General features: G+C 42.7%; 2 protein-coding genes across 2 annotated transcripts in view; one reads left to right on the top strand and one right to left on the bottom strand.

The window, feature by feature from the left end:
- ccdc24 (coiled-coil domain containing 24) overlaps positions 1-15,756 on the bottom strand; it is a 29,595-nt gene extending 13,839 nt beyond the window's left edge. The window contains exons 1-4 of the mRNA XM_078407946.1: positions 15,652-15,756; positions 13,741-13,998; positions 4,204-4,376; positions 1,130-1,297 (exon numbers count right to left, since the gene is read on the bottom strand). Coding sequence (XP_078264072.1) covers positions 1,130-1,297; positions 4,204-4,376; positions 13,741-13,908 — 509 coding nt within the window. The 5' untranslated portion in view covers positions 13,909-13,998; positions 15,652-15,756. The remainder of the gene's footprint in view (positions 1-1,129; positions 1,298-4,203; positions 4,377-13,740; positions 13,999-15,651) is intronic.
- A 5,087-nt stretch (positions 15,757-20,843) lies between these two features.
- LOC144598064 (von Willebrand factor C domain-containing protein 2-like) lies at positions 20,844-27,663 on the top strand. The gene is made up of 3 exons (XM_078407945.1): positions 20,844-21,669; positions 25,439-25,568; positions 27,320-27,663. The coding sequence occupies exons 1-3, from the start codon at positions 21,325-21,327 to the stop codon at positions 27,502-27,504; spliced, it is 660 nt and encodes a 219-aa protein (XP_078264071.1). The 5' UTR covers positions 20,844-21,324; the 3' UTR covers positions 27,505-27,663.
- Positions 27,664-27,726: the final 63 nt, after the last annotated feature.

Raw genomic sequence — 27,726 nt, 5'->3', positions numbered from 1 at the left:
AGAGAGAGAGAGAGAGAGAGAGAGAGAGAGAGAGAGAAGAGAAAGAGAAAGAGAAAGAGAAAGAGAGAGAAAGAGAAACAAAAATGGGGTAAGACTCATGATGGTGGGGAAATGAAAGTTAATTGATTCATAACACATCCTGTTACGAAGCTGTAAGGTAATGGAATCAACTACCCCAAACAAGAATAACAAAGATATTTACAGAACTGCATTGCTAACCTCATAGAAGAAGGTGACTCATGCCTCCATTTGCCTCATTGTATCCTGGAACCCATTTAAGGCATCGATCCATTAACCTAAAATCTCAATTTTAACTATGACTCACAACATGTCAAAGTGCAGGTCCACCACCGATTTTCCGGCAACTGGTGGCCTGGAACCTTTAATCCGACCAAAATTGTGAGCACACTAAGAATTCTCCCATCCCCCGTCCGTCCGTCCGTCGTCGTCGTCGTCGTCGTCGTCGTCGTCGTCCCCCCCCGTCTCTCTGTCCCCCCCAAGAAGTCCCCCTGAAAATATGACACCTTGGCCAGGAGAGGCTGCCAATCTCAACCTCATCGGGACTTGCGCGTTGATCAGCGAGTCGAATCTGCCCCATGCGCCAGGGCTCTGGAACTCAGGCCGAACAGGAGCAGGCAAATCCGTTCCTATAGCCGACCTCTGTGGCCGATCAGTGGGTCAAATTTGTCCCATGTGGTCAGGCTCTAGAACTCAAGCACGGCCAGATCCAGAAGATGCGTTTCCATAGCCGACTTCGCAGGCCGATATCTCGGCTCCTCGGCTGCTAGATGGACCATTCTGATACCATTGGACTCCCCTTGGAGGACGTGACCTCTCTTGCACCAGCAAAATTGATAATTCGGAAAGGCTCTGGAAGCAAGGATGCTGGAAAGACAGTGGTGGACCTGTACTGACTTACCCTGGACTGAAATGTTTTGGCAGAACACAAACTCCACCTAACCTCAAATCTAATATATATACCGTCAGGTTCAGGTCAGGTTATTAGGCATTACTCAGAAATTATTGTGATAAGCAACATTCGCTGTCTTATGAAACACCAGTTTATGCAAGTTTGACTAATATTGAATGTAATGTGTAATAACATGCAAAAAAATATATTGGCACTAACCCTTCAATTTCACAGTTGCTGTTTGTTTGAGAGCTTTGCAGCACTATCCATTTGTCTTTCATACTCTCTGCATTTACAGGTGTATTTAGTACATTTGCAGCTTTATTATGTCCAAGTGCAAAACTGACAATGTCAGGATTGTATAGTGAAAGAGCATCACTCTCATTTCTAAAACAAAGAAAGTGCTTTCATCAAGATTTCAGCACAAAATACAACTCATCTACTATCCCAAGCTTTTTGAAAGTCAATAGTTATGAATAAGGAACAAAACTTATTAGACTCTACTTTTTCCACACCCTTTGTCAGGTCAGCTGTGAGATATTCACATCTTTGAAAATTTTAAACCCTTTTAAGTGTAATAACACTTCTTTTTGGAAATTATTTTAATTGAGTGACAGTAGCATATCTGAACCATTTTCAGAACAATTGGTCACCTATTTGGATATCTAAACCAAAATCACCTTAGTCATATTCATCACAGTTGTCACTTCATTTTACAACGTCTATATACATGCTTTACGTTCAAAGTTAACAGACCAACTCCTCAGAATGGACCTTTGTACTTATATGGACATCAAAAACTCCCAAGCCATATATACTGAAGGTTAACTGTAGAATAAAACTCAATTTGGCCATCATTAATCCCCTCATCTAGAAGATGGAAGAGTAAAGAAATTTTATTATTTATGACTGTTGCCAATTGTGTGCAATTTTGGTCTCCTAATTTGAGGAAGGACATCACGAAGGGCCGAATGCTGCTAGCATCGAAGGATGCTAGGAGGCTGCAGAGTGACTTGGATAGATTAGGAGAGTGGGCAAATGCATGGCAGATGTAATATAATGTGGATAAATGTGAGGTTATCCACTTTGGCGGCAAGAACAGGAAAGCAGAGTGTTACCTGAATGGTGGCCAATTAGGAAAAGGGGAGATGCAACGTGACCTGGGTGTCATGGTGCACCAGTCATTGAAAGCAAGCGTGCAGGTGCAGCAGGCAGTGAAGAAAGCGAATGGTATGTTAGCATTCATAGCAAGAGGATTTGAGTATAGGAGCAGGGAGGTTCTGCTGCAGTTGTACAGGGCCTTGGTGAGACCGCACCTGGAGTATTGTGTACAGCTTTGGTCTCCTAATCTGAGGAAAGACATTCTAGCCTTAGAGGGAGTACAGAGAAGGTTCACCAGATTGATCCCTGGGATGGCAGGACTTTCATATGAAGAAAGACTGGATAGACTAGGCTTATACTCGCTGGAATTTAGAAGACTGAGGGGGGATCTTATTGAAACATATAAAATTCTTAAGGGGTTGGAGAGGCTAGATGCGGGAAGATTGTTCCCGATGTTGGGGATGTGGGGGTATGGAGAGAAGGCAGGTACAGGTTACTGAGCTGGATGATCAGCCATGATCATATTGAATGGCGGTGCAGGCTCGAAGGGCCGAATGGCCTACTCCTGCACCTATTTTCTATGTTTCTATGTTTCTACTCCTGCACCTATTTTCTATGTCTATTGAAAATACAACATGTCACAAAGGTTAAGTCCCTGTTCAAATATACTGAAGGAATGTGTGAAGTGTTGATTTGCATGAACATTGGCAGCACATTGGTTGACATCACCTGTTCATGTTCAGAACACACAATACCTGTGAAAGTCACAAAAAAATCACAATGTCTCCTGAGGTTCACTGAACAGAACAATAGGCTTTTCCCATGCAATGTTACTTTTCAATAAATACAGTGTTCTCCATTGATCTATTGCAAGTTCTCACAGCTGACTGTATCAAGCCTCACATGTGTCACTTCTGCAGCCAGTTCTTGGTAAAGCATAAGCTAAAAGAAAAAAAACACTCTTACAGCGATGCCAAATATTGCGAGTGAATTCTCGAATGAAAGGAGAGATGGGAAATAGCTTCCAAGATGGCAAGGTGGTGAGGAACAGTGCCAACTGAGGAACAGGCTTAAGGCATATTCTTTATGCATGGAAACTATCCTAAGGTCAGATTGCCAAGGAGGTCACTAAGGATATGAGTGCAATCAAAAAATGCCTAGACTTTGGGAAAGCCTGAGATACAGGCAAATATTCACACCTGCCCTATGGTCTGAAGGATAGGTAATAGACGTATTTTCGCAAATACAGAGTTTACATAAATTCTCCTAGTACAGAAAGGAACAGTGAAGTATGGACATCCAGAAACCAGTGTAAAACTGCTCTGCACCAGGTTACACCAATCTTTGACTGGTCAGCACCACTTTCTCCACCCACCCAGTTTATGAAAGGAATTTATAGGCTCAAAAACGGTCCAGTGGCTAAGAGTGAACACACTGATAGGTCCAACAATGTTGCTCGAAGGCTTTGCAAATTTTAGTTACTTTGGAAAATTGCCTTGAAAATTAGATAACTTTCATAATGCAAAAGAACAAATTTCAATGGATTAAAATAGTCAAATGCATTATTTACTGTTATGCTCTGTATTAATTATTAAAACACATTTTACTTGAATCAATTTTCCATTTACTTATTTCAATTCAAGGTACCTTTAATCCTGTCCCTTTAGTGCCTCAGATTACTTTACTAATTATAAAATCAAATGCTAGAAAGACTACTAGGCTGAAGCAATTGTGTATTTTTCTTTGTCTTCTCTCACATGAAAATCTGTCAGCTTGTTAAAATTCTGCAGCTCAACAGATCGAGAATCATGTTCCTCTGTCTGCTAATTAATAATCTATGTCCATTGTTATATTATTCCATTTATATCCTTGTATATCCATTTTTATTAAAGATTGCCCCTCTGCTGCAGAAGGTAGTAATCCACTCCAAAGTTTAAACATATCATTATTAATTTTGACCACAAAGGTAGGTGAAATCAGATATTTTGAACAAATTCCATGCATCTCAATGTTGATGGATTAAGTGTTAGAAATGACCTTTTAGCTAACCTCTGCTGATTTTATCTCCCTCTAAAAGAGACTAGCAATTTATGATTTTTCACAACTTATTGCACATCCCGACACTGAGAACACTAAATAATGATATACACCAAACCCAAACCAAAAATGAAAAATCTGTGGGAATACTCAACCTGCCCTCTTTATGCGCTTTGTTTTGAATGTTTAAAAGTAGAAGCTGAATTTCATGGCGAAGCAGGTCTTTGATGGCAGGAGATTCTGGTAGCAGTGCCTGCTGGACTTGTGGATGAGCAGGAGTCAATCTGCTTGTTCTTATCAATCGCCAGATTTCCAACAGCATAGCAACCTAAAAGTAAGACATATATAAAAAGCTGTAGATAGATAAAAGTTTAAATGCAGCAACCAATGAATAAACCTGAAGGGAATAATGGTTGGCTAATGATTACAGGATCTCATTTAACACATGGGTTGGACATGTAGAAAGCCAGTAAGAAATATGGAGTCACATGACATCATAAATCAGGAATTAGGCACCAGTTTATATAAATCATCCATTACCACCAGATTATCCACAGAAGGCCAGGTTTCTGTATTCTGCATTATATATTTTAGTTGATTTTCTATTTCTGAAGTCTGATTTATTGGAAGTTGGAGTTATGACACCTATGCCAAAGTAGTTATAACAGAAATATTGTTAATTTTATGGAATCAATTGATGACATGTAAATATAGATGATTTACAATTATTATGAACTAAAGCCTTGGTACTCTTAGCAAGACCAGCTTGTTCAAGTACCAAAAAAAAAACACTCACAGCAAATCCATAGTTACTTCACAACTACAAAAGCATAATTTAATGTAATAAATTAATGTAATGTAATAAATTAGTGTAATGTAATGCTAAAGTAAAGTCTCAGGAAAATTGTGAGAAGCAGAATATAATTGTTGGCCGAGAAAATTGCAGATATAGAATAGCACATAAGAATTTAATTTCATTGCATTTAACAGTAAACATTAAGTAATAGGTTTCTACTTTTTTCTCCACTTCATGTATAGAGTTCAAAATTTCAGTGGCTGCCTTGATGTAATTATGGTGGACAAACCAGTCTATCACAGGTGTTGACGACCCCACCATTGAAGAGATCTTTGAGGTACTGCCTCAAAAAGGCAACCGGCATCACGAAGGACCCCCAACACCCTGGCAATGCACTCATTTCATTTCTGCCATCGGGGAAAAAGGTATAGGAGTCTGAGACTTTATTTTGTATACTGCATTACTAATTGGTACTGTGTTTACAGATCTGTTATGCTCTGCAAGTTAGAGGTTTACTGTTCCATTTTCAGTACTCATGCCAATTAAACACTCTTAGTTCGCGAGAATATCAAATTCAATCATTTCAGGTATCTTGGGCTTTTCTGTTTTGGAACTGGCTAGTTCTGCTGCAAAGTTATACAGGAGTTTCCTCTCCATAGTCAATACCTAATCTGCTTATTGTTTTAAGCTGTTTTCTTTTGGTTTCGGGCCTTTGCATTTACTCTGACCTGCATTTCACATCTTTTAACATCTTCCTTTTAATTTTCTCTCTTCAACTGCCCTCAGTAAACAGAGAAATCACCTCAGCAACTCAGCCACACAGAGAGATTCAGACTTTTCCAGCGATTCAGAGAAACTTCCTTACACCTCCACAGATGCTGCTTGACCCACCAAATTCCTCCATCGTTTTCCTTTTTGCTTCAGATGTTGACTTTTCAGATGCAGTCTTTTGTGACTTGTGTCTCACTTTTTCAGTTCTGATCAAGAGTTCACTCTTTGTCTCACAGATGCTGCCTAATCACAAAAATCACCAACCTGAACGACTACCGTCCAGTTGCCCTAACTCCTATAATCATGAAGTGCTTTGAAAGGCTGATCCTCTCACACATCAAATCCAACATCCCTACCTCACTGGACTCGCATCAATTCGCATACAGGGCAAACAGATCCACAGAGGATGCCATCTCTCTGGCTCTTCACACTGTCCTGACTCACCTGGAGAGACAGGACACATACGTGAGGATGCTATTCATAGACTATAGCTCTGCCTTCAACATGGTCATCCCCACCAAGCTCATCACCAAACTCCACCAGCTAGGCCTTAGCTCGTCGTTATGTGACTGGATCCTGGATTTCTTGATGGAGCAACCGCAGGCAGTGAGAATGGGCCCGCACCTGTCCTCCACTATCACCCTGAGTACCGGCACACCACAGGGTTGTGTTTTGAGCCCCATGCTCTACTCCCTATTCACACACGACTGTGTTCCTACATTCGACACCAACACCATTGTCAAGTTTGCAGACGACACAACGGTGATCGGGCTGATCACCAACGGTGATGAAACACACTACAGAGCGAAGGTGCAGAACCTGGCGGACTGGTGCTCAGATAACAACCTGTCCTAAACATCTCCAAAACCATGGAGCTGATCATCAACTTCCGAATGTCACATAATGGGGAATACACTCCGATCTTTATCAACGGGGTCAGTGTGGAGAGAGATAGAGTTCAGCTTCAAGTTTCTGGGCACTCACATTTCGGAGGACCTCACATGATCCACTAACACCGCTGCGCTGGTCAAGAAGGCGCAGCAACGACTGTTCTACCTGAGAACACTGAAAAGATCTGGTCTGCCCCAACAGCTGCTGACGACCTTCTACCGCTGCATCATAGAGAGCATCCTAAGGCATAGCATCCCTGTGTGGTATCTCAGCTGCATGGAGGCAGAGAGGAGAGCTCTTCAGCGGGTAGTCTATTGAGCTCAGAAGATTATTGGAACACAGCTACCAGCCTTGGAGGGCATCTATAACACATGATGCCTCAGGAAAGCCACCAGCATTCACAAATACTCCTCACATCCCTGCAATAGTCTGTTCGAACTTCTTCTATCTGGCAGGCACTACAAGGCCTTCTACGCCCGCACCTCCAGACTCAGGAACAGCTTCATCCCCAGGGCCATAGCTGCTCTGAACCAGTCCTGCTGAGTCGGATGGTCACATCGCACAGCAACCTGGCACAGACCTATCTGCACCTTATTCTGTTTTAAAACTGTTTCTAATTTTGTTTCTCTGGGTTGTCTAAATTTATGCTGATTAGCTAATTCATTTATTGCATCGTATGGGAAGCGCATTCCCAATCTCGTTGTACCCCTGTACAATGACAATAAAGATATATTGTATTGTATTGTATATGCTGAGTGTTTTCAGCATGTTCTGTTCGTATTTCAGATTTTCAGTGTTTTAGAGAATTTTTATGGTCATCTGTTAATGTGGTCAGTTTAAATTATCTCCAATACTGCCAAATTAATTGCCCAGCTATTTTTAAAGTAATTTGTTTAATATTAAGAAAAATAAAGACCATTTACAGAAAACCTCACATCTGGAATAAACTTTCAATCCCACCATAAAAAAAGACAGCCAAGTTAAAAAACATCCAAGTGGTAAAAGGTTGGACAAACATCAAGTAAAATCGCAGAAATAAACCTAGCAGACTATCCAATGACAAAAAAGGAAAAATAATTGCATCCATTCCAAGGCAGGAATCTCAACCAAGTTTTATAGATAACTAGACCAAGTGGACCCATTGGGCCCAAACCCCCCCTCCCTCCCCTCCCCTCCCCTCCCCCTCCCCCCTCTCCCTCCCCCCTCTCCATCCCCCCTTATCCACCCTCAACGTAAGGTCACTTTTGGTCAACGTAAGAAAATGAGGCACTACATACGCTTGGTTTACTCTGTTTAAACAGATCTCAAAACTACTCCATCACAGATGGAGGATTTGAGTAAAGAGGTCCTTCTGCAGTTGTACAGGGCCCTGGTGAGACCGCATCTGGAATACTGTGTGCAGTTCTGGTCTCCTAATTTGAGAAAGAACATCCTTGCTATTGAGGCAGTGCAGCATAGGTTCACGAGGTTAACCCCCGGGATGGCGGGACTGTCATAGGAGGAAAGATTGGAAAGACTGGTATTCACTGGAATTTAGAAGGATGAAAGGGGATCTTATAGAAACGTATAAAATTATAAAAGGACTGGACAAGCTAGATGCAGGAAAAATGGTCCTAATGTTGGGAGAGTCGAGAACCAGGGGTCACAGACTGATAACAGGGAGGCTATTTGAAACTGAGATGAGAAAAAACTTTTCACCCAGAGTTGTGAATTTGTGGAATTCTCTGCCACAGAAGGCAGTAGAGGCCAATTCACTGGATGAATTTAAAAGAGTAGTTAGATAGAGCTCTAGGGACTAGCAGAGTCAAGGGATATGGAGAGCAGGCAACATGGGTTACTGATGATGGATAAACAGCCATTATCACAATGAATGGTGGTGCTGGCTTGAAGGGCCAAATTACCTTCTCCTGCATCTATGCTTCTATGTGTTAAGGGTTAACTATTACCAGCCAGGTTTCCAAGCTGGCCAGGCTCTGTACTGAAGAGATTCTGACTGTTGGTTGTATCCCAGGCCAGAGACTCCTCTTCTTCCTTATTATCAACTGTTGGCCTCTGGAGTTGTCATTGCCAAGGTAGTCGATGATTTATTTCTATGTTTTCATACCTGTCTTTCAGAATGTTGGGACTCTCCAAATCTCAACTAAACCAATGAGACACAGGGGAGTATGAAATTGCTCCTGGTGATCCAAGAGACTGTGAATGCTGGAACCTGGAGCATCAAATAAACTGTTGGAGGAACTCAGTGGATCGAGCAGCATCTGTGAAAGGAAAGGAATGGTTGGCATTTCAGGTCAAAACCCTGCATCAACATTTCAGATTGAGACCCCGCTCGAGTCCTCTTGCAGAGTTTCAACTTGAAACGTAGTCCATTGCTTTCCCCCCTCAACAGATGTTACTTAAACTACTGAATTCCTCGTGCATTTGTTTGTTGCATGAAGTTGCTCCTGACAGTGTCCCTATGTGGGTCGCATCACCATGTAGGTATTACTATTTTTAACATGGGTTCTCATCTCTTTTTACCATCTTAACAACTAACACCTCTGCGCACTGTTGAGGCCTTGGAATGGCAAGGGAAATGTTTCATAGGGGACTCATTTAAGAATAAGGGGTAGGCCATTTAGAACTGAGATGAGGAAAAACTTTTTCAGTCAGAGAGTTGTGAATCTGTGGAATTCTCTGCCTCAGAAGGCAGTGGAGGCCAATTCTCTGAAGGCATTCAAGAGAGAGCTAGATAGAGCTTTTAAGGATAGCGGAGTCATGGGGTATGGGGAGAAGGCAGGAACGGGGTACTGATTGAGAATGATCAGCCATGATCACATTGAATGGCGGTGCTGGCTTGAAGGGCCGAATGGCCTCCTCCTGCACCTATTGTCTATTGTCATTGTTTCGTATCTCATGGCCACCAGAAGGCTGCTGTTTTGGTTTTACAGTTTATTAAAGACAGCCAACTCCCAACTGAAATTAATGAACTTAAAGAAAGCTACTTTGCTTTTTTAATCACACGGTGACCTACTTTCAGTCTGTATTTTACAGTTTAATTACCACAAATAGTCTCTCAAAACAATTCCCAATTCATTAGTCTGTGGTCAAATACTGGAGAACATTTTTCAAATTAATTTGTTATCAACATCTTGAGCATTCCCAGAGCATAAATTACTCGTGTGCACGGCTTGGCCAACCTAGTTCCAAAATAATTCTTTCGAAGTCACCTTTGTAGTGTTGTATTTCTCTTCTCATGATAACCTGTTGCTCATGCATCATTGGGTTATTTTTCCATCATGCTTTGTAGAGACAAAGATAACAGCATTTATAGAAGTTAACATGACTGCAAACTTCCATCCCACGGAAAGCCTTTTGCTTCCTCACTAACCTCCTCCTTCACCTGGCTGAGTTTGGGTCTCCTCAAATGATTTTATACATTCTTAAATAACAAAAGAGTCTCATCAACTTTGTTGCCAATTTCCACCATGTTCAACAACTAATGAAAGCAAATTACACAATTCCCTTTATTGAAAGAAAATGGGTGTCTTCTCCAATTATATAAGGCCCTCGTGAGACTACATCTGAATTATTATGTACAGTTCTGCTCTCCCAACCCAAGGTAGGACATGCTTGTGATGGAGAGATTGCTGTGAGAGTTTACCAGATTGGTTTCTAGGATAATGGGTTTGGCATAAGAAGAAAGATTAAGTAGTCTAAGTCTGCCCTCCTAAGCTTAAGTGTATGAGAAGTAATCATAATAAAATATACATAACACTTAAGTGAGCTGACAAGGTTGATGCAAAGTGGATGTTCCCCACTAGCTGGAGTTGTCTAGAAACAGGGGTGCATTGTTAAAATAAGGAATTGGTCATTCTGGAGAGCAAAGGAACAAAAAAAATTCTTCACCCAGAGGGTAGCGAAACTTTTGAATTTTCTTCTCAAGAACTCCTTGGAGGATCAGTTGCTAAGAATACATTCAAGTCAGAAATCAGGAGACAGAAGTCAGGAAATTAATGAACGTGGATCTTAATGCAGAAAAATAGTGGAAGATAAAAGATCGACCATGACTAAATTAAATGATTAGCAAGGCACAAGGGGTCATGTCGTGAGGGGGGGGAAAGGAAGAACAAAGGAGTACCCGGCGTGGGGGGAACCGCTGGGATGGAGGGAGGGTGAGGAGAACAAAGTTGGATTTGGCACAGGATACTTTGCCGGTGCCCTTTACGTGGCAACTCTTTACATACCTTGGATACAGTATGCAAAACAAAGAATTTCACTGTGACTTGTCACGTGACAATAAAGTATTCATTCATCCATACGTTCATAAGTTATAGGAGCAGAATTAGACCATTCAGCCCGTCAAGTCTATTCCACCATTCAGTCACGGCTGATCGATCTTTCCCTCTCAACACCATTCTCATGCCTTCTCCCCAAAGACATGACTTTCCCTGACCCCTGACCCCCCCCCCCCCCCCCTCCTCCCTCAAATGACTTATTCCTGCTATTATTTCATATATTGTTATACTGCCAATCAAACAACTCCGATAAGATGCGGGCTGATGCTAAGGGGGAAAAAATTCAGTTAACTCATTGATATCCTTCAGGAAAATGTAGACACTATTCCTACTCATGTGATTCTAGGTCTGTGGAAAATGATTGCCTCCACTAATTGAAACCCTCATGTAACCTTTCCTGTGCCGCAGTTAAGCTTCTACCGTTTTCCCTTTTATTTCCCCCCCTCCAAAACTATGAAGAGGAATCTCTTTTCTCTTGTCTCATGGGTGTAAAAAAGAATATAGATCTCTCCAAAGTAGGGCATTTAGCAATAAATTTTCCTGGTGATAAAATCCAGGCATAGCAATTATCTGGATCACTTTTCTTGTATTAGCTGAGGCATGAATATACGAGTAGAAAAGTTTAGTTGTAAATGCATACATCACTTTTCCGGCCCCAAATAGCGTACAATACAGTTCAGAGTTCTGGTTACGTTATCGAAAGATGTTACTGCAAAAGACATTTATCAGATATGTTGTGAAATTGTAGCTGCGATTAAATAAATAAGCTGGGATAATTTTATTTTCTTAGGAACATAGGAGAACAATTTAAATGAAAGAATTAAAAGGACCTATTTTCTTTAGCAGATGGGGCATAAAAAAAATTGGGGCAGAAGTTTAAAGTAATTAATACGGCCAGAGGGGAATCAATGTAAAGATCGTTCTCGCCAAAGGGTCTGAAGATTGCTGCCTAAAGTGGGGTTAGGTTTTAAATTTCTATTGCACATCTCATACGTATGGAAGATGAAAGAAATTAAAACTAAATTACAGTATTATGCTAGTTTTTAATTTGATCATTTTCCATTATCGCAAATTTATTATTTTTGTTAATAGTGGCCACGTTGCATGCACCATTACTTTCTCACCTGCCTTTCAATTTATCATTTAATTATAACATACCTATGCTTAATTTTGTTTCACTTAATCAATTTTGTTCTTAAATCTACGTTTGCAACTGTACTTCCAATGATGGCTCCTACCCCCTCCATTGTCAAGCTTACAATGATAAATACTAGAACATTTTATTTGACATATGTGAACTTAAAAAGTACCCAAAAATATATGGCCCCATGAAGTTTACATTAACCATTTTCATTGAATGACAAATTTAATCTTAATATTTTGTAAAGAATTAAAGATATTGTTTTCCTCACACATGAAACACATAGTTCAGCTATTTGGAACAGTTTATGAAGGTAGATCGTGCAACGAATACCATAGCAAAGTCCTAGAACATATTTCCTTTTCCACAAGAATTTTTTTGATAAAAGTTTTTCCACCCGATTATCACAGTGCATTATAAATACAAGTGGAGTTAAGGAATTACAGTAAGCCCACATTATAATGAATCATGGGGGGGGAAATGGTGTCCGTTATTGCCGATTGCCCACAATAACCGAGTAAGGGGGGGTAAATATTAACTTAAATTTAACCCAAGGCTGGGTGGGAAGAAGCATGACACAGGGGAGGTTAAAGCAGGGAGAATTCACAGGCCGGTAAGCCACACAGCCCCCGGCCCCACACACAGTGCGTCAGGGATGGGCTCGGTACTCGTGCCATCTTCATACTGCTCGCTCTCTGGTGTTGCGACCAAAACCATGCCACATGGTGCCAGCTCATAGGTTAACCAGGCGGAAGAGGGAGACGGTGCAACAGCAGCCTCGCGCCATTACCAGGAGACCAAGGCACACAATGTCAGGGTGACACAGGAGCAGTGACACGCGCTGCATCTGCATCCAACACCCTGAGACCTCGCTTTATTGCAGCCGCTGCAAACCCCTGCCCAACGCAATGTTCTTCAAGAGTGCCTTACTGCTTACTCTCTCCCCACTGCTAAAGGTCCATAATAACGAGTACACTGTACAGCTCTGACAGTGCATTTCTCTCATACAATTTCCATTATATAGTTGTTGATCTCCATCTGGATAAATTATTTTTGAATCAAGAGTCTGGTTGAAACATCAGTCAATGGGATTAAAATTATTGCACATTCCAAATATCGCACAACTATTTTATTAGGATATTTAGTCATTTTTTTAGAATTGTTTAGTTATTTAGTTAGAACGGTTCTTTCCTACTGATAAACTCGTGGATTTGACGGTCATTTTTCTGCCCATTACTTGTCCTTTTTGTCTTTCAGATCCAGTTAAATCACACATTCCCTAATCAACTAAATGTCCAAGTACTTATTTCAGCAAATTATCATATTTTGACCTTTTTTTTAAAAAACAGGCACGATGCTTCTAATTCCATACTTTTCAATATAACATTCCAAACTATTAAATGATTTTGAATTTTACTTTTCTTTTACTCGGAAAGAAGTGAAACTAAACTGTGAAATATCCAATGGCTGGATTCTAAACAAAATAAAGATGATTCCTTTGCTTTAGGTCATGGGTTTAAAGCCATTAGGTAATATTGTGAAAGGTGAGACTTTTTTTTCCCGCTCAGTCAGAAAGGTGGAAGAAACAAGCTTAAAACATGACAAAAAAGTAATATTACAAATTATTCGAAATAAGAATAAAGGAATGAGGATAAGGAACTTTACAGTTAGGAATTAAAAAGAAACATATGGGGCAAACACAAGCAGAACAGAATGAATGGCCCACTTTTGCGATTCTACATTTGAAATACTTAATCATTTAGGCATAATGTTATCTAGAGTACGATAGCATTGATAACAAGATAATATTTCTTGCCTCTCCATGCAAATCCAGGGTGAGGTCCACTGCCGATTCTCCCAGAATTAGCCTGATTTCATCTCTCTCACATGGAGGAACACATTCCTCTATTAGTTTCCACAGTGATAACGGTTGTTCGTAGTTATCAGTAAATAGGCTGTCTTCATCCTTACACTTCAGACTCATAGTTGTGTGCCAAATCCAGAGGCATTAGATCGAGGAGACTGGCCCGCTGATGATTGAATAAATGCTGGTCAATTAATACCCAGGGAGAACCTGCAAATAAATGGTGAGATAAATGAATGAATAAAAATGTGTGCCGAGAATGTTTGAGCAAATACTAGTTCAAAAGAAAGCTAACAGTCAATTTAAAAACACTTGTTTAGGATATATAACTAACAAAATAGGAATGAGTTAAAAGTCAGGGTCAAGACTCAAGAGCGTTTAATTGACATTTGCACCAGAAACAGAACAATGCAATTCTTACATGCTACAACTTTAGAGGTACATTGATGTAACACAACAAATGGATAAAAATGCAAAAAAACAGTAATACAATCATTTATCAGTTGTACTGGGTAACCAAACAATAATAGTGCTAACTGAAGAACATAGTGTAATCTACAAAAAAGTTTATAGAAGTTAGCTGCTGAGGTATAACTATGGTACACAAAAGGATACAAAGTGCTGAAGTAACAGCGGCATCCCTGGAGAACATGCACAAGTGATGTTTCATGTCAAGACCTGACTAGGGTTGTGTAGTGTAGAAAAAGGCTAAGCAAAGAGGGCCAGCTGCACTGAAAGCCATAGTAAGTGATTGCCAGCAGTGTACGGCTTGCCCTCCAGAAGGCGTTGCGTGGCGACAGTACGGGTCCCGGGATCTGGGCCACTCAGTATTACTCGGGGCCTGGGGAAACCGGTGGCCCGGGTCACCGGGAACACACCCGGTATTGCCAAGGACAAGGTCACCTGCTCGGTGTTGCCCGAGGTCAAGGTCAGGGTCACTGATAACCTGCTCCGTGTTGCCCGGGTCACAGGGAACACACCCGGTATTGCCAAGGACAAGGTCACCTGCTCGGTATTGCCCGAGCGGTCAAGGTCAGGGTCACCGATAAGCTGCTCGGTGTTACCCGGGGCCTGTGCCGCTGGGCATTACCCGAGGCCTGTGCCGCTGGGCATTACCCGAGGCCTGGGCCGCCGGGCATTACCCGGGGCCTGGGCCGCCGGGCATTACGCGGGGCCTGGGCCGCCGGGCATTACCCGGGGCATGGGCCTCTGGGCATTACCTGGGCCACTGGGCATTACCTGGGCCACTGGGCATTACCCGGGGCCTGTGCCACTGGGCATTACCCTGGGCCCGGGCCACTGGGCATTACCTGGGCCACTGGGCATTACCTGGGCCACTGGGCATTACCTGGGCCACTGGGCATTACCTGGGCCACTGGGCATTACCTGGGCCACTGGGCATTACCCGGGGCCTGTGCCACTGGGCATTACCCTGGGCCCGGGCCACTGGGCATTACCTGGGCCACTGGGCATTACCCGGGGTCTGGGCCGCTCGGTGTTGCCGGGGTCACCAGTAACCCGCTCCGTGTTGCCCGGATCACCAGGAACCAGCTCGGTGTTGCCCGAGGTCAGGGAGGGTCAGTGTCACCGGGACCAGCCCGCTCGGTGTTGCCCGAGGTCAGGGAGGGTCAGTGTCACCGGGACCAGCCCGCTCGGTGTTGCCCGAGGTCAGGGATGGTCAGTGTCACCGGTATCCCGCCCGCCCGGTGTTGCCCGGGGCCGGGCAGCCATTGTCCAGCCCGAGTAACCGCTTCACCGCCCGGCCCCGGCTGTTTGCCCAGGCAAAGGTTCCCTGACAAGTGACGCTTCCTCGGCCGCCCCGTGAACGGGACAGCGCGCTGCCCGGCGCTGCCTGAGCTTCACCTCTGCGGTCGCCGCTGTCGTTATTGTTGTTGTTGTCGCCGCCGCCGCTCACCCCGGCCGTCGCCATCACAAACTCTCATCTCCAAGGAGCCGGTCTCGCGGGAACACCCTTCCTGAAGCCAGGTGCTCACTCCAGCACTTTGTAGACAAACACGCAGAGTAATTGGCATCCGCTAACAAAGCCTATCAATCCATTGCTCAATTATACGCGGAAGGTCGGCACAAAATGCTAGTGTAACTCAGCGGGACAGGCAGCATCTCTGGGGAGAAGGAATGGGTGACATTTTGAGTTGAGACCTTCAGACAGAGTCAGGAGAGAGAGACGAGAGACATGTGGAAGAGTAAGGTGTGAAAATGACAGATCAAAACAGAAGGTAGACACTAAATGCTGGAGTATCTCAGTGGGACAGGCAGCATCTCTGGAGAGAAGGAATCAAAGCAGACGATGATCAAGGAAATGTAGAATGGATCATTGTTAACTGAGGGGAAGGTGACAAGAAGGCATACAATCAAAAAAATTAATCAGGAGGACAGTGAAACTAGTCGGAGAACTAGGGTGGGGGAGGGGTGGGGAGTGAGGGAAAGCAAGGGGTTACTTGGTTAGAGAGATCAAATTTATACCAAATTGTAAGCTGCTCAAACGAAATATGAGGTGCTGTTCCTACAATTTGCTTTGGGCCTCATTCTGACAGTGGAGGAGGCCCAGAACAAGGTTTCAAGGGTTTCAAGCTCAGTTTATTGTCACTTGTTCCAATTAAGGTACAATGAAATTTGAGTTAGCATACAGCCATACTAAGTGAAAAGCAACAAGACACACAACCACATAAAAGTTAACATAAACATCCATCACAGTGGATTCCACATTCCTCACTGTGATGGAAGGCAATAAAGTTCAATCTTCTTCCTCTTGTTCTCCCGCGGTCGGGGCAGTCAAACCATCTGCAGTTGGGGTGATCAAAGCCCCCGCAGCCGACAATCTAAGCCCCCGTCGGGGTGATCGAAACTCCCGTGTTGCGGCGGTTGAAACTCTCCCCATGGCATGGAGCTCCAGAGTCGGCCTCTTCTTACCAGAAACTGCGGGCTTCACAATGTTAAATTCCACAGGCCCCGAGATTGGAACTTCGATCCCCAACAAAGGATCGCAAGCTCTCCGATTTTAAAGTCCCGCAGCCTCCCGCAGCTCATACTCACACAACCTGTCCAAGTCACCCTGCAACCTCATAGCATCTTCCTCACAGTTCACACTGCCACCCAGCTTTGTATCATCTGCAAATTTGCAAATGGTACTTTTAATCCCTTTATCCAAGTCATTGATGTATATTGTAAATAGCTGCGGTCCCAGCACCGAGCCTTGCAGTACCCCACTAGTCACTGCCTGCCATTCTGAAAGGGACCCATTTATCTTTCCTCCTAGTCTTTCCTCCAGTCTTTCCATCACCTTTGGAAACTTTTATTGCTGTTTATCAACATGAGGACCAAAGTTGTGCCAATGAAAGTCAAAGAAGCCGTTATGAGACTGAGAAACAAGAATAAAACTGTTAGAGACATCAGCCAAACCTCAGGCTTACCAAAATCAACTGTTTGGAACATCACTAAGAAGAGATCACTGGTGAGCTTACTAATCGCAAAGTGACTGGCAGGCCAAGGAACACCTCCACAGCTGATGACAGAAGAATTCTCTCTATCATAAAGAAAAATCCCCAAACACCTGTCCGACAGATCAGAAACACTCTTCAGGAGTCAGGTGTGGATTTGTCAATAACCACTGTCCGCAGAAGACTTCATCAACAAAAATACAGAGGCTACACTGCAAGATGCAAACCACTGGTTAGCCGCAAAAATAGGATGGCCAGGTTACAGTTTGCCAGAAGTACTTAAAAGAGCAACCACAATTCTGGAAAAAGGTCTTGTGGTCCGATGAGACGAAAATTAACTTATATCAGAGTGATGGCAAGAGCAAAGTATGGAGGAGAGAAGGAACTGCCCAAGACCCAAAGCATACCACCTCATCTGTGAAACACGGTAGTGGGGGTGTTATGGCCTGAGCATGTATGGCTGCTGAAGGTACTGGCTCACCTATCTTCATTGATGATACAACTGCTGATGGTAGTAGCAGAATGAATTCTGAAGAGTATAGACAAATCCTATCTGCTCAAGTTCAAACAAATGCCTCAAAACTCATTGGCCATCGGTTCATTCTACAGCAAGACAATGATCCCAAACATACTGCTCAAGCAACAAAGGAGTTTTTCAAAGCTAAAAAATTGTCAATTCTTGAGTGACCAAGTCCATCGCTTGATCTGAACCCAATTGAGCATGCCTTTTATATGCTGAAGAGAAAACTGAAGGGGACTAGCCCCCAAAACAAGCATAAGCTAAAGTTGGCTGCAATACACAATCAATACTTAGCATCACAAGAGAAGACACCCAGCTACTGGTGATTTCCATGAATCGCAGACTTCCAGCAGTCATTGCATGCAAAGGATATGCAACAAAATATTAAACATGACTACTTTCATTTACATGACATTGCTGTGTCCCAAACATTACGGTGCCCTGAAATGGGGGGACGATGTATAAACACTGCTGTAATTTCTACATGGTGAAACCAAAATGTATAAAAATGGCCTTTATTAAAATCTGACAATGTGCACTTTAACCACATGTGATTGTTTTCTATTACAAATCTCAAGTTGTGGATTACAGAGGCAAATAAATAACTGATGGGTCTTTGTCCCAAACATTATGGAGGGCACTGTATAGTATTTTCTGGTGGCATTTAAAATTTCCAGCCTTCACGATGGATTTCTTTTTAAATTTTAATAATTATTTCCTTTTCTTGATTGATCTTTCTTTTACCAGTACTATTATCACCCTCTTTTACCAAAGTACAACCATTTCATTTAAATTCTTCCACTCTAACTCTGTCAAAGATCTTCCCTTTAACTCTCTCTTCCCCCCACTTTTTCTGCATTTCAAAATCTGCTTTTATTCTATAATTCCTTGCAGATCTGAAGGAAGGTCTTCAGCTGCAACATCAATTCTATTTCTCGTTCTGTAGCTGTTGCCAGACCTCCTGAATGTTTTCTGCTTTCCAGCTGAAACATGTACACTATTTCATACCGATTTTAAGTATTTTTTCCTTAGCTTCTTAGACAACACATGTACAGATTATCTATCATTTCTCCGATTGGTGAATGCTGTATTTTTAGAGGAAAAGAGCCATCAAGAACACCACGAAGGCAGCGGAGAAAGCCTTGAGATGGCTCTGGATCAGGAGAGGAGATTCATGGGGAGGAGTGAATGCCACCTGAACACGAGGGTATCTGATGTTGAAAGACCCGAAACATCCAATGACCCCAGATTACATCACTGACGATGTGTTCAGGAGCATCAAGAGATGTATTTATCAATCAAATTAGAAAGAATAGTAGCTGCCAGTCTCCCTGCAATGGAAAACTGAGGTAAATGGAAAGAGGTGAGACTTGGCTGGAGTGTAAACACCAGTGTGGGCTAGATGGACTCTTTGTCATTGGTCATTCCATTCATTTGCTGACTTAATGAAGAAATAATCCTACAGCGGTGTGCATCAACGTTTTTAAACCTTTAAAAATATCCTTCTTAAAAATTGTTTCAACATTGAATTCCAGAAATGGAGCAATGTTGTTTATGTTTTGAAGATAAAACTTCCGATCTCAGCAAGTAGAGCTAACTTTACCGTAAAACACGTTGCTGGAGGAACTCCCAGCGGGTCAGGCAGTAAATGTGGAGGTAAATGGACCATCGACCCTTCGAGCCAAGACATTTCCTCACCTGAAATGTCAACTGTCCATTTCCCTCCACAGCTGCTGCCTGACTCTCTGACTTGCTCCAGCAAATTAATTTTTGTTTTGCTCAAGATCTGCAGTCTCTGCTAACCTTTCCAATATTAATCTAGATATTTATTTAGATACTGGGAGTGTCAATGAACTCCATCTGAGCAATGAAGTCCAGATTCAGCTTTTTGGACAAGCAAGTCCTTTATTTACTGGCAATCGGAATAAATGAGTCCTGGCTTCTGTGCTGATGAATAATTTAATTGACTAATGATGATCAAGAGAATGACCTTCAGATCAAAGACAAAGATATTTGAGAGGCATTGAAATCTCCTGCCTAATATGTACATGCTGGCTGAAATGAACAATCTAGTTTTATCTGTCTTGCCAGCTCTTCGCCCAGCTGAAAATGAACCATAGAGTAAAGTATGAATTTGTGCAAACATGGAAATTCACCTCAATTATAGAATCATAGCGATTGGAGCATAGATAAAATCCATTTTAGCCATCCTGTCCACGCCCACTTTCTCCCGGAGCAACTCACTAATTCTGCTCTCTGGTCATTTTTCTGACAGTGTATTTATCCACTTTCCGCTTGAAGGCCACAATCCAACCTGCCTCCATCACATAATATTCCAACATATATCATGTTTTACAAAAATGGTTTCTCATTTCACACGTAATTCTCTTCCCCTTGATTTTCTACCTGTGACCTTAGGACCTCGACTCCTCCACCAAAGGAAACAATTTCCCACCATTCCCCCTTTACAAACGTCTCATCATTTGATCACATCCCTCATCGGCTTTTTCTTCTCTGAACAATCCCAGACTCAAATCGATCTTGTAACTGCAATCCCTCATCCCAGGATCCATTCGTGTAAATCTTTTCTGGACCCTCTCGAATGCCTATCACACTACAACGAAACAACTTGAATTGAACAGCGTAGAGCACAATTGAACGTGTGAATTCAGTCTGAAGAAGGGTCCCGACCCGAAACATCATCTATCCATGTTCTCCAGAGATACTGCCTGACTCTCTGAATTACTCCAGCACTTTCCGGGTTTTGTTTTCTCTCTGCAGAAATGCTGCCTGACCCTCGGAGTTACTCCGTGTTATGCGCAAGGTTCCAGCATCTGCACAGTTCCTTGTCACAATTAAACACAGTCCCCTGGTTGAGACTGGACTCGCGTTTCACGAACAAATAACAAATACGTAAGGAATACAACAATTGCCTTGTTCGGAATAGCGTGCTGCTATTTCTCGAAATAGTTGCGCAGAGTACATTTGAATGTGGTTGAGGTGTGTAATGAAAAGCTCCGTAGTTTGACATGTTCCAATCGACCCGCGATTCACTGACATCAGTCTGGGACGGTTCGCCCGTTCTGCTGGTCGGATCACGTGCATTGGGCGGCTCTGAAGTATTAAAGTAAGCTGCAGCGTCAGATAAAGTCCATTTGGAAAATCAAAAGCCTGGCATCTGGACATTCCCAAATAGACAACCCCTCCCAACGCTTAAAGCAACTAAAATCCATCACGCCAAGCCGGAGTTTGCATTTGTGCGGAGCTGGGATCGGATGGTTTTACAGCCCTGCCTTTATTTCTTCGGCTCCAACCTCCCTCTCCTTGCAAGATAGAGCCCCCAAGCTCTTTTGGCGAGGTTTAATTTCTACACCGTCTCTGGAAGCATTGTATTGAAAAACAATATCACAGCAACGTTTTTGGAGAGTTCAAACCGCTGCATCAAATGTCCGAAAACTGAAACAAGGCAGCTAGTCCCCCCCCCCCCTGTTTAAATCGCTGGGATTTCGCTTGAAAGTGTCTCATTTGCAGATTATCAAACAGAATTGGAATATCCGGATGGCAGCGGCAACACAGCCAGGAGGAAGCATGTCAGCCCAGGCCGGCTGGCTGCTGCCACTGTCCCTGCTGCTGTCAGTGTTGGTCAGAGGGACCCTGGCGCCCATCGTATGCAAGACTAACGACAGCGTGTACTATGTGGGCGAGTGGTACTACCTGGACTCGGACCACTGCACGCAGTGTGAGTGCACCGCCAATGGACCAGTGTGTGGCCGCACCGCCTGCCCGGCCCTGCCGCCGCCTTGTATCCATGTCAGCCACTACCCCAACGATTGCTGCCCCCGCTGTGAAAAGATCGGCTGCGAACACCGGGGACAGGTCTATGAGCTCGGGCAGCAGTTCCAGGTAAAGGCACTATGTCGGGAGGGGGCAGTGGTAGTGGAGAGCGGTGGGTGGGGTGGGGTGGAGACATTGGGGAGCGGGGTTGTTGGAGTGTGTGTGCATGATGGGGTAGTTGGGTGGTGTGTATTGGAGGTGTGTGACGTGCGTTGAGGTTTTTGCGTGAGTATGTTGGGCGGTTGGAGTGTGATTGGTGTTGGAGTGACTGTAATGTGTTGGGGTTGTACTGCGTGTGTGTGTAATGGGGATTGGAGTGTGTGCTTGCAATGGGGCTTGGAGTTCGTGTGATAGGAGTTGGAGTATGTGGGTGACGAGGCTGTGTGTGAATGAGATGGGAATTGAAGTGCCAATGTGATGGTATTTGTGGTGCGTGTGTGTGCGATAGGGAGTTGGAGTGTACGTGATGGGAATTAGAATATTTGTAATTGAGTTTAGAGTGTGTTTGATTTGGATTTAGAGTGTGTGTGATGTAAGTTAGAGTGTGGCGAGTGCCAATACCCTCGAGCCTTTGACATTTATACCTGACATCAGTGGTGGGGAAGATGCTGGAGTCAATTATAAAAGACAAAATTGCGGAGCATTTGGATAGCAGTAACAGGATCGTTCCGAGTCAGCATGGATTTACGAAGGGGAAATCATGCTTGACTAATCTTCTGGAAATTTTTGAGGATCTAACTAGGAAAATTGACAGGGGAGAGCCGGTGGGTGTGGTTTACCTTGACTTTCAGAAAGCCTTCGACAAGGTCCCACATAGGAGATTAGTGGGCAAAATTAGAGCACATGGTATTGGGGGTAGGGTACTGACATGGATAGAAAATTGGTTGACAGACAGCAAGCAAAGAGATAAATGGGTCCCTTTCAGAATGGCAGGCAGTGACTAGTGGGGAACCGCAAGGCTCAGTGCTGGGACCGCAGCTATTTACAATATACATTAATGATTTGGATGATGGAATTAAAAGTACCATTAGCAAATTTGCAGATGATACAAACCTGGGTGGTAGTGTGAGCTGTGAGGAAGATGCTATGATGTTGCAGGGTGACTTGGACAGGTTGTGTGAGTGGGCGGATGCATGGCAGATGCAGTTTAATGTGGATAAGTGTGAGGTTATCCACTTTGGTGGTAAGAATAAGAAGGCAGATTATTATCTGAATGGTGTCATGTTAGGAAAAGGGGACGTACAACGAGATCTGGGTGTCCTAGTGCATCAGTCACTGAAAGGAATCATGAAGGTACAGCAGGCAGTGAAGAAAACCAATGGAATGTTGGCCTTCATAACAAGAGGAGTTGAGTATAGGAGCAAAGAGGTCCTTCTGCAGTTGTATAGGGCCCTAGTGAGACCGCACCTGGAGTACTGTGTGCAGTTTTGGTCTCCAAATTTGAGGAAGGATATTCTTGCTATTGAGGGCGTGCAGCATAGGTTTACAAGGTTAATTCCCGGAATGGCGGGACTGTCATATGTTGAAAGACTGGAGCGGCTAGGCTTGTATGCACTGGAATTTAGGATGAGAGGGGATCTTATCGAAACATATAAGATTATTATGGGGTTGGACACGTTAGAGGCAGGAAACATGTTCCCAATGTTGGGGGAGTCCAGAACCATGTGCCACAGTTTAAGAATAAGGGGTAGGCCATTTAAAACAGAGATGAGGAAAAACGTTTTCAGTCAGAGAGTTGTAAATCTGTGGAATTCACTGCCTCAGCAGGCAGTGGAGGCCAATTCTCTGAATGCATTCAAGAAAGAGCTCTTAAAGATAGCGGAGTCAGGGGGTATAGGGAGAAGGCAGGAATGGGGTACTGATTGAGAATGATCAGCCATGATCACATTGAATAGTGGTGCTGGCTCGAAGGGCCGAATGGCCTACTCATGCACCTATTGTCTATTGTCTATACCCTTGGATATTTAATCTGCTTTCACCCTTTTTGGCCGCCTTTTCATTCTTGTCTCCATCCCCACTTGGCAGCACAGTCACGCAGTGGTAGAGCTGCTGCCTCACGGGGCCAAGACCCAGGGTCGATCTTGACTGTGGGTGCTGTGTGTGTGGAGCTTGTACGTTTTCCCTGTGACTGCATGGGTTTTCTCCAGGTACTCCAGTTTCCTCCCACATTCCAAAAAGGGGGGTGATGGTGTGTGTGTGTGTGTGTGTGTGGGTGTGTGTGTGGGTGTGTGTGTTAAAAGGATAATTGGGCTTCTGTAAATTGCCCTTATTGTGTAGGATGCGAAAGTGTGATAACATAGTTCTAGTGTAAGGGTGATCAACGGACCAGGTGGGCTGGTGGCCCTGGTTCCACGCTGTATCTTTAAATTAAACTACACTAAAGTTCTCTCTTTCATGTCTCCTTCACTTTCTCCTTCTGTTTGGTGGCTAAAACATGTGTACACGTAAGGAAGCAATTTGAATGTCGCCACTTCTTTTCAAGATTCTGTTCTGTTTTATATAACGACCTCCCACAGAATTTCCAAAACAGATGTTTAAACCGTTCATCATAATCGAATTAACTGCAAATGCTAAAATAGTGGCATGTATTGTTTAGTCTCCAAACTTAAAAGGCCAACAAAGAACTAGCAGGCCTATGTTATGACTGTGACTTAACCACACTGAGATTGAAACTGGCCGATGTAAAAGGTCTTTATTCATCACAAGTAGGCATTTACTTTGAGACTCTCAGCAGAGTCTCTCTGAACTCAAAGTACATCAAGGTTTTACACTTCAGAATAAAGATAATAGAAGGTAAGATTGTTCACCAATCTATCCATTTAATTTCAAAATGGATTACTACTAATAGTATACATTTGAACATATTTTTTGAGGACTGGTTCTCATCTGTATTAATGTCTGCTATCCATAGAGCTCCTAAAGAATGTAATATGGCTAGCAATCCCCAACAACCCAAGCATGTTGATGCAAATAATATTACCTGTACTTGCAAAGTGCCTTTAATACACTTTGTGATTTTCCATTCTTGGTCCATTGCACACATAATTACAGCCCAATTCTTTTCGTTAGCAAATACCTTGAATGCCGTCATCCAGATCAATACCCATTTACCGTAAAACTCTACTATCCCTTTGTTCAGAAAAGACTTATAGTTACACAGAGCCATGATCAGACTCCATCTGGTGTACTGTTTTTTGAGCACAGAACCTCAGAAAATGCAGAGAAGCTACTAGACCAAGACAACATTAGAGGACAGATTACACAAACGTGGTTTGTTATTCCTTTGAATTTAATCAATTGAGTAATCTGTTTGAGGTCTCTGAATGCCAAAGAGATTTGATAATGAGAAACCTATTTCTTCTGCTTGGGGGAGTTCTAGAAAATGAAGCCTATTTTTATTATTGGAGTTGGTAAGAATTGGGAAGCGCATTTTCCATTCAGCATTAAATAGAATCCGTAACTCGGACCATCCAGTAATCTGTGGATCCAAGGTAATTGAACCCAGCAGGACTAAGATTGAGGAAAGTTTTGTTGGGAAATGATGTAAAAGTATAAGCAGCATTAATGGGTGAATGGAGTGACTGATAGGTTATGTCCAACTGAGCAATAAAATGAGCTGACAGGCCTACTGTACATGGTACACTGTGGATGGAATGATTTTAATCATGTATTGTCTTTCGCTGACTGGTTAGCACACAACAAAAGCTTTCCACTGTACCTCTGCACAGGTGATAATAAACTAAACTACTGTTCCATGTTGCTTTACAGGAATTTATTTTAAGATGAATTTCTTGCAGAGCCTTCATACCAGTAAGCAATTTTTCCTCCTGCATTTCAGCCATCAGAGTGTGAACAGTGTACCTGTGATATGGATGGGAGGGCACACTGCCTAATCGCCGATTGTGCTCCACCTTTGTGCGTTAATCCAATTTATGCAAAAGGAAAGTGTTGCCCTGAGTGCAAGGATGGTAAGAACTTAATATCAATGCAGATCGCAATGAAAAAAAAATTATCCAGTTATAATAAGGTGGGGATTATTTTTCCAGAATTAAAAAAATCTATTGTTTTATGGTCACTTCAATCACTTCCCATTTCTCGTCTTTCAGTTCTTGGACCATTTTAGAAAGAGGGTGGATTCCTCGGTTCATTTTCTAACACAATGATGCCCAGTGGTCTTTATATGACAACATCTAGTGCAAATGTAGATGATATAAAGTTGTGTCCTGATGCCACACCATTGTCCAATTACTAAAACTATTTTTACCTGTAATTACTTAAAATGTAGTGTGATATCATGAAAGGTAGAGTCATAGAGGGGAGATACATTTCCTCCCGGTGGATGCAACAAGGACTACAAACCATCATGGCTGCCAGCAAAAGACTACAAAACCCATAGTCAGCAGCAAACACTGATTGCTGCTGACACTGATTGCTGCTGACACTGATTGCTGCTGACTGATTGCTGGTGACACTGATTGCTGCTGACACGGATTGCTGCCCAGCTGAACCAGATGAGCTGATTGCCTCAGTGAGAGAGCTAAAAGGGAAGGGAAGCAGTGTATTTATAAAGAGAGACAACGACTGGAGTAGACAGGGAGAGAAGCAGTGTTTGAGTTATATTCTGTAAGAAGGCAGCAAGCTACAGTTTTGATTTAACTACCTTTTTTGGTTTTGTGTACCTGTCTGCAAACAATTAAGTTTACCTGTTTTTGGAAAAGACTAAATATATGGAATTTAAGTTTGAAAACAAGAACTTTTCTGTCTTCATTTCCGGCACCCACACCTCCCAACCTTTAAGAGAAAAGCTCCCGACCTCTCAAGACATCACAGAAGCTTAGTGAACTTACCTCTCATGCCATACAGTTTGGTAAAATTAAATGCAGGCTCTGCAACTTGCACTGTTTCACAAGCTCTATACCAGCATCTGGAATATTATCTTCTTTCTTCTGACCTGAATATAGACTTTAGCTGCATGAGATTTTGCACTTTCTTCCTGAAGAGTCTCGATCCGAAACGTCACTTATTCCTTTACTCCAGCGATGCCATGTGACCCGTTGAGTTACTCCAGGTTTTTGTATCTATCTTTGGTTTAAACCAACATCTGCAGTTCCTTCCTACACAATCTTAATTGATCAATGGGAGGAATGATTAAGTAGGCAATTGGGATGGAGCTAATTTTTCAGAACATAACAACAGTTGAAGGTTTGGGATGTATTTTAATGTTGTTATTTTTGTTACTGCCACTCACAAAGGCTCAATATTAATTAGAAAGTACACCACCAGGCGATGGGTTTCTCGTTCCTTTCTTTTTGAAACTCCCTTGCATTGGCCAATTATTGAGTTAATTTCAAGAAGGGAGGAGCAGGAAACACACAGCTTAATAGTGAACTATGCAATTTTCATTAATGTTAATACTTTACAGCTGGATGAACTGATTCTTAACAATCGCTTAACAATTCCCTACCTTTCCAACTTTCCTATAGTTATTTTAATGAAATGCTTATTTGTTCATTCACTAGTTGTGAAGAAATGTCCTGCCCAAAACATTAATCTCACCAGAGAGAATTGCTGAGCCTTCTGTGTCTTTTTAGCATTTTTTAGTTTTACAGATTTGACATAATCTTTCTTTAATTTTGATCTGATAGATTTGTAGAATCATCTCCGATTTATAAATAGAAATGGAATAATGATTTTTTAAAAATTGTGTTGCAAATTTAAGGTCCAAATTGTTACAGTGACTTCACCCAAAGTCAAGTGATCCCAGGAGGGAGCACCATGTGGGTTGACAAATGCACCTACTGCCACTGCCACGATGGACAAGATGCCGGATACTGGGAAGGCAATCACATCGCCAAGTGCGTGAAAGTTCACCATTGCACTCTAAATGATGATCGCAGTCACTAGCCATGAGATTGCAGCAGATACCTACGCAACACTTCTCTGATGCATATTGCTGGGCAATCTATTTGGATGTCAGATATACAGTGACTCTATTATGATACAGCTTTGAAATAAACAGCTGCGCACAGCAATAGTTTTTTTCATGACACGCTTTCATTTATTACACCATTTCATTATTCTTTGTGCTTTTTAAATGCTATATTCCAAATTGGCACATATATCTAT

This window comes from Rhinoraja longicauda, chromosome 11, assembly GCF_053455715.1.
Source record: "Rhinoraja longicauda isolate Sanriku21f chromosome 11, sRhiLon1.1, whole genome shotgun sequence".
Lineage (NCBI taxonomy): Eukaryota > Metazoa > Chordata > Chondrichthyes > Rajiformes > Arhynchobatidae > Rhinoraja > Rhinoraja longicauda.
Note: the sequence above shows the minus strand (reverse complement) of the source record. Positions and strands in the feature narration are given on the sequence as shown.

Coding starts and splice junctions, on each gene's coding strand:
- LOC144598064 (XM_078407945.1), top strand. CDS start 21,325: ATGGCAGCGGCAACACAGCCAGGAGGAAGCATGTCAGCCCAGGCCGGC. Junction 21,670..25,438: donor AGCTCGGGCAGCAGTTCCAG/GTAAAGGCACTA, acceptor CCTGCATTTCAG/CCATCAGAGTGTGAACAGTG. Junction 25,569..27,319: donor TTGCCCTGAGTGCAAGGATG/GTAAGAACTTAA, acceptor TGCAAATTTAAG/GTCCAAATTGTTACAGTGAC.